This window comes from Rhincodon typus, chromosome 2, assembly GCF_021869965.1.
Source record: "Rhincodon typus isolate 14 chromosome 2, sRhiTyp1.1, whole genome shotgun sequence".
NCBI lineage: Eukaryota > Metazoa > Chordata > Chondrichthyes > Orectolobiformes > Rhincodontidae > Rhincodon > Rhincodon typus.
This window is the reverse complement of record NC_063333.1, coordinates 107354277-107362179: the sequence shown is the minus strand read 5'-3', so window position 1 is coordinate 107362179 and position 7903 is coordinate 107354277. Positions and strand designations below refer to the sequence as shown.

The 7903-nt window shown below is 41.8% G+C and overlaps 1 protein-coding gene across 1 annotated transcript in view; it reads right to left on the bottom strand.

Annotated features, from left to right (window-relative positions):
- The window catches only part of LOC109913618 (triple functional domain protein-like), a 263061-nt gene that overhangs the window by 181108 nt on the left and 74050 nt on the right, over positions 1 to 7903 (bottom strand). The window contains exon 18 of the mRNA XM_048608714.1: positions 3407 to 3506. Within this exon, the coding sequence (XP_048464671.1) occupies positions 3407 to 3506 (100 nt within the window). The remainder of the gene's footprint in view (positions 1 to 3406; positions 3507 to 7903) is intronic.

Sequence of the window (7903 nt, the reverse complement as noted above, 5' to 3'; positions counted from 1 at the left end):
TTCTGATGAAGGGTCGAGGCCCGAAACGTCAGCCTCTCTGCTCCTATGATGCTGCTTGGCCTGCTGTGTTCATCCAGCCCTGCACCTTGTTGTCTCGGATTCTCCAGCATCTGCAGTTCCTACTATCTCTGATTCAAGGTTTGTAGGGATATGGGCCAGGGGCAGGCAGATGGGACTAGTTTAGTTTGGGAATATGTTCGGAGTGGACTGGTTGGACTGAACAGTCCATTTCCATGCAGTATGACTCTATGATGTGTGAGATTTCCAGAGAAGAAGTCATTGGGAGGATGTTTGAGAATGAACATAAAATCACAAGAAATACTAACTGGAAGAGATGCTGTGATCCCTTAAGCCTGCTTCATGACTCAAAATGATCACTGCTGATTTACTGCCTCAACTCCACCTTCCTATTCATTTCCCATTTTCCTCGATTCCGTGAGGCCAATACTTAACAATGGATCATCCACATTCTTGTGGAGTAGAAAGTTCCAAAGATTCACAACTCTTTGAAAGATGCTTCTCCTCATCCGAGTCCTAAATTATTAGACCTTTTCCTCTGTTTATACCGTCCCATCCAGATTCTCAGCCTGCGGAACGGCTTCTTTATCTATCCTGTCAAGTTCCTTCAGAATCTTATGTTTTCAACTGGATCATCTCCCATTCTTCTAAAACCCAGAGTATAAGCACAGGCCCAATTTACTCAGCTTTGTATTATAAGACATATCTCTCCTCCCAGGAACCAGTCTACTGAACCTCTGCAGTCCTGCCTCCAAAGTAAGTATATATTTCCCATACGGAGACACAAACTGCACAAATTACTTCATATACAGTCTCACCAAAATCCTGCAAAATTTGTAGCAAGGCTTCCTTATTCTTGTTTCAATGAATCCCAGGGTAAAAAGTCCAACATCGCTTGCTGCCAGACCTGCTGAGCTTTTCCAGCAACTTTGTTTTTGCTCCTGACTTACAGCATCCGCAGTTCTTTTGGTTTTTATTTAGCAGTGGTGAATAGTTGTTTCTCAGAAAAGAAAGATACATAGTGGGTTTCCCAGGGATCAATATTAGTATCACTGCTCTGTGTCTTCTGTGGAAGACTGAGATTGGCTTTAAGAGGATACAAATAGGCTGCTGGAATGGATAGACACAAGGCAGATGAAATTTAATGCAAATAAGTGTGAACTGATGCATTTATGTGGAACGGTGAGGAGTGGTAATATAAAATAAAGGATAGAATTTTGAAGTGATTGCAGGTGCAGAGGGATCTGTGTTTATAAGTACACAAATTGTTGAAGGTGCATGCAAAGGCTGAGAAAGTGGTTCGTAAGGCACATGGGTTTCTGAGCTTTATAAATTGAAGCAAACAGTATAAAAAAACAAGGGGTTTAGAGTGAACTTTTATCCAACACTGCTTCAGCACGAAATTGGTCCACTGCTCATTTCTTGAAGCCTTGCAGTTCTGCATTTTCCTCTTCACTTCCTCATAATCGCATGCAATTTTCAATTTCATTGAACAATAGGATGACAGAAAGAAGAGTAATTACTCGTTATGCTCCACGTGTGCTTAAACGAAACACAAGTCCTCATGCCAAATGATCTTCGACCGGAGGTCAGCTAATGTCCCCTGAGATTTTAGGATTTCTGCCATTCTCATGGAACATTCTCTGGTTCTGTTGGGCTTGGCTCATAATCTTGAGCATATGACCACTTCCCAAGACTGGGACGACTTGCAAAGGAGCAGAAGCACCCACTCAAATGACCATGCTATCCCATGAACACTTTGTCCAGTTCTGGACACGACATTTTAGGAATGATGTGAAGGTATTGTAGAGGATGCCGAAAAAAAAACGACCAGAATGGTTTCTATGATGAGGGACTTCGGTTACCAGGACAGATTAGACAAGCTGGGGCTGTTGTCCTCAGAGTAAAGGAGGTCGTACAGGAATTTCTTCTCTCAAGAAGGTAATAATCTATGGAGTTCTTTACCACTGAGAGCTGTAGATATTGGGTTGTTAAGTGTATTAAAGACTGAAATTGAGACATTTGTAATCAGCAATGCAGTCAAAGGTCATGAGAAAAAAGCAGGAAAATGGAGTCTAGGATGATCAGATCGGCTACGATCTCACTGAATGGGGAACAGATTTTGATGGGCGAAATGGCTTACTTCTGCTTCTACATTTTAAGATCATTCAGTTTTGAAAAGGGATTTGGTGGTGCTTCTGTTTACTGCACACAAATTTACTTCCCTGGAAGATCACTAATGCAAAGTTTAGCTTTGAAAATTTTGCCATGATAGGAGTTTTGTTAAGAGAAGACCTTCAGGATGCTGAGGAGCTCTTCTGACTACAGAAGAATTACACCAGATCTGCATTTTGCCTTACCCAGTGTCCAGATATATGCCTTCTCCTGTTCACTTCAAAAGATTGGTAACCAGAACCTTAATTTGCTACTGAGATAACAAGGTGTAGAGCTGGATGAACACAGCAGGCCAAGCAGCATCAGAGGAGCAGGAAGGCTGACGTTTTGGGCCTAGACCCTTCTTCAGAAGCGTCATTCATTTTCTGAAGAAGGGTCTATGCCCAAAACGTCAGCCTTCCTGCTCCTCTGATGCTGCTTGGCCTGCTGTGTTCATCCAGCTCTACACCTTGTTATCTCAGATTCTCCAGCATCTGCAGTTCCTACTATCCCATAATTTGCTACTGTTTTCTTTAACCAATTATGATGTTTCAATCATCACCCAATTTAACGCAATACAAATAAAGAACAAACTTGGTACTTCCCTTTTCATCGGTCTCAACACTATATCCAACAGCATTCTTGTTGACCACCTTCCAGATGTTTTCTGAAGTACTTCTAAAGCTTCAGTCACTTTCAACTGAAACATTGCGAAATTGAGAGCCACAAGAGGGCTTATGGAAATAAAATGCCACATTGAAATCAGAGATCAGGCTTTCAACCATTTAAACATCCTTACTTCCTGTTATAGGCCAAAAATATTATTCTATATCCAACCTACATTTCCTACAAGTAATATTTTTCTCTGTGAACAACACTGAAGGTAAAAGAGTGTAACCCAGCATTTTGTTTTTTACATACACCTTTTCAACACCCACACAATAATCATGAATTACAACTTTTAAGTAGATTATATGTTGCAGCACATCAATGGCACATTCACGTTAAATGTTCAATGTTTGTAGTGACATCTTTGTAGCAAAATAAACATCGAGTAACATTTCAGTTTCTGGTTACAAGTTTATCTATGTGATAAGTTAAGAAATCCTACTCATTGGTTAATCACTGCATTTTTAATTGTAGAGAGTACTATTTCTGGAGCCAATTCATTGCACTGAAATCTACCTGTCAATGCTTAGTGTTGGTTGGTTGGAAACTACAAAATATCACCTACCTTGTCACTGTCCAGAGTGTTTTGTGATGTCCGTGACGCAATGGAGATTGTGTCGGGTTGACTGCTTGCATCTCCCTGACTGTCTAGTTCTTCTCCATCCCTGAAATAAAATAAAATGTCTCATCATCTTTCGTACTTCAGATGAACATTAACAAAGACTGTGGTCCTTAATTATTACATATTTCTCACTACAATAATTCCTTGTTGCTGTCACAAATTTACTTCTGAATATACGAACATAAGACTTAGGAGGAGGAGTTAGCCAGTCAGCCTACTCTACCATTCAAGAGGATTACTGCAGATCTGATTGTGGCCACAAGTCTACATTCTCACCCTATCCTTGATCATCATCAACTCCTTTTTAAAATCAAGAATCTATCTGACTCTGCCTTAAAATATGTAAAGACCTTGCCTTCAGCAATCGCTGGGGAAAGAGAATGGCTAAGATTCACAACACTCACAGAAAAAAATTCTCTTCAGCTTCGTCAGAAGGAGAGACATGCTTTCGGCATGCACTCGGTCAAGTCTGCTCAAGATCCAGAATTGGACATGTAAAGGTCTAAGTAACTTTGACTAAACATTACTTCTTGGGCAACTTGAACCTGAAATTGCCTCTTTTAACTTTTATGATAACCGATCAACACACTTCAGTCGGCCAGGAAGGATTAAGTTGTTAGAGGTCAAAAATCTCTTGGATCACCACTCAGGAATGTATGTGGGGGCTCACACTAAGGCTGAAAAGAACACATTTGCGAGAATTTGAAACTGGTGTGGAAGATTCATTTAGAGGGAGAATGTCTGAAACAAAAAGAGATCCGCACTGCGAAAGGTAGTTCTTGGTTAAAAGAGACAGAAGTAAACCCTGGGGACTAAGAATCACTGGGATCAAGAATGTCAAATTACCATTTAAGGGTCAGTGTACCTGTGAAGTGTGTTGATCGGTTATGATAAAAGTTAAAAGTTCAGGTTCAAGTTGCCCAAAAAATAATGTTTACTCAAAGTTACTTAGATCTTTACATCTCCAGTGTAAGAAAGCTCAACAGGTCCAAACTTTCCTCGTAAAATAATCCCTCCATCCTGGACCGATGGAAATAAACTTCAAAAAGGCAGATCCCACCTCAATAGAAACACGTTCGTAATATTTATGAAGAAGGGTCTAGACCCGAAACGTCAGCTTTCCTGGTCCTCTGATGCTGCTTGGCCTGCTGTGTTCATCCAGCTCTACACCTGGTTACCTCTTGCTACTGATACACTTTCTTTGGTTCTTGAACTTGTGGTCACACAGATCATAGTAAGCAAGGACATATGCATCATAGGGAGCTTAGACAGAGTGAGGCATACAGGTTACACTGCACAGGAGGTGTGCGAAGCAAGGACAACATTAACAAGATCGACATTATTTGAAGTTAGAGAGTTCATTCATCAGTCAAATAGCAGCAGAGAAGAAGCTGTTCTTGAACCTGTTGGGGCGTGTGTTCAAGCTTCTGTATCTTCTGCCTGACGGAGAGGTTGTAGGAGAGCTTTACTGGGGTGAAAGAGGTCTTTGATGATGTTGATAGCCTTTCCGTGGCAACGAGAATGTAAATGGAGTCCACAGTTGGAAGTTTGGCTTATGTGATGGTCTGGGCTGTGCACACAACCATCTGTAGTTTCTTACACTCCTGGGCAGAGCAGTTGCCGTACCAGGTCATTGTGCACCCGGATAATACGCTTTCTGTGGTGTATATGTCTAAGCACCCTATGATCTGTATGTCCTTGCTTACTATGATCTGCCTGTACTGCTCACAAAGCTTTTCACTGTGCTTAGGTACAAGTAACCACAATAAATCAAATCAAATCAAATTAAGGTGTTGAGAATGTCAGGTTATTCATAGTAATGCTTTAAAATGTCAATTTACTTCTAAGACAAAAGAGAATGGGGTCTTAAGGATAACCAATCTATATTTCTACATGGATACCAGGCCCATGAGATTTATATTGCCATGCAGACTGGCTTTGAGGAAGGAGGTTTTGTTTAAAAGATTTCCTGAAAAAACAGACACAAGCAGTCTGCCAGGAGCCAGGAAGGATTAAGTTGCTTTAGGTCAAAAATCTCTTGGATCACCACTCAGGAATGCATGTGGGGGCTCACACTAAGGCTGAAAAGAACACATTTGTGAGGATTTGAAACTGATGTGGAAGATTTATTTAGAGGGAAAAAGTCTGAAACAAAAAGAGATCTGCACTGCAAAAGGTAGTTCTGGGTTGAAAGAGACAGAAGTAAACCCTGGGGACTAAGAATCACTGGGATCAAGAATGTCAAATTACCATTTTGGGGGAGGTCAGTGTACCTGTGAAGTGTGTTGATCGGTTATGATAAAAGTTAAAAGAGAAGTTCAGGTTCAAGTTGCCCAAGAAATAAGGTTTAGTCAATGTTATTGTTTGCTTGCTACAGTTCAATTGTAAACACGTGAAAATCTTGTCGTTAATCCTTTCATCTATTAGCTTGAATTTTGAATTTACTTTCATCAAAGATATTTGTTTCTCTGCAGATCATTACAAATTATGTTCTAGAAACAATGGTCTACATTTTCTAACGACCAGATAGTCACTATTTCATCATAGATGAGAGTTGTGTACGGGGACCATGTGGAATTTCCATCGTAGCACACACTGAAAGAAATACGGAGAAAACTGAAGATTTCAGTGGGTGATTTCCCCCCTTGCCTGGAACCCTCCAAAAGTATCCATTTAAATTGGATAATTCAGAGCGTTCCAATGAAACTAAGTAAATAGTTACACAGAAGAAGTTAGACCATTAAATATATTATCAAATTCCTACTGACTTTCTCGTAACCTCACACACAGCTCAACTACATCTCCACCAGATCACTTACACCCCTACATCCTGGCTGACATTCCTTTTTCTCAACCTAGGACACAACACCTTTGCCTCCCCCCTGCCAGACACGGTCCTTCCTCCTCACCATCGGACCTGACCCCACATTCACCTGCTGTGGACCTGACCACCACTTTCACCCATTCTGGACCGAACCATACCCTTCTCAACCATTCTGGACTTGATCTTCCTTCACTCTTGAAAGCCAACTCCCTTTCCCCGTTGCTAACTCAATGCTCCCTTTACCATCCCCCCCAACCTTTTCTGCCCTCACCACCCGCTCAGCCCTTACCCTGCTCCGGACCCAACCCCACTTTGCTCCCTGGAAGCTAACCTCATTTTGCTTGCTCCTAACCTGACACCCTTCACCCTATGGAGCCAACCTCACTTCAGCTGTTCGAACCAATCCACTTTCCCTGGTATGGACCCAATCACCCTCTTCTCATCTGCTATGGACCCAACACTTCCACACTTCACCCTCCCATTCATCATCTCCAGATTAGACTCCCTTTCACCCCGAAGGAGCCAACTCCTTTCTCCTGTTTCAGACCCAACTCCACTCCCTGAATTCTCCCACCTTGCATCCCGATACCCTGTACACTTAACAACATACTCTGCTGGCATGCTATCCCAACCTAGCTGGCACCCTGCTTTTCAGCCCCCTTATCCATCTGTAATGACCTCCTGACCTCACAACCACCTTATGTACTTACCGTTTGAGAGCAGCTATCAAAGTGGCCACCTGTGATTCTGGATGCTTGGATATCAGAATAGGGCAGCTGATTACAGTGGAAAAAAACAGCATGTGCCTCCCCCTGACTGTTCTGCACTACAAGAAAACTGTCAGAATGGATGTATGGCTCCATATTCTGAAAGAGCCCTGATCAGAATCTCCTGTCAGATATATGGAACTCTCTCTTCTTGTAAGAAAGAAGGGCTGCAGCAACAATCTGTATGAGATTGCTACTCTTCAGAAAATCTGACGCAATGAGTTGAATGCAATGTTGGAGATCCCTTGAGTGCATGAAAATGCTGCACATTTCCAATCGCATCTCTTCCACCATAATATCTCCAGAAGTGGGTTCTCTTCATGTCCCTGCGTAGTCACCTCTAGAATTCTACATTGATATATCCTGATATATACAAGATGATCAGAGGATTAGATAGGGTGGACAGTGGGAGCCTTTTTCCTCGGATGGTGATGGCTAGCACGAGGGGACATAGCTTTAAATTGAGGGGTGATAGATACAGGACAGATGTCAGAGGTAGGTTCTTTACTCAGAGAGTAGTAAGGGCGTGGAATGCCCTGCCTGCAAAAATAGTAGACTCGCCAACTTTAAGGGCATTTAAATGATCATTGGATAAACATATGGATGATAATGGAATAGTTTAGGTTAGATGGGCTTCAAATTGGTTTCACAGGTCGGCGCAACATCGAGGGCCGAAGGGCCTGTACTGCGCTGTAATGTTCTATGTTCAACTTCCTCTTCATTCTTATCTACGTGTGTACCCTCAATTACATAATTGTATGGTGTATATTCCTTTTTATTTAATCTGCTTAAGTTTATTGGAACACCTATTTTTAATCATTCATGGGATGTGAAGGTCACTGGCTGGGC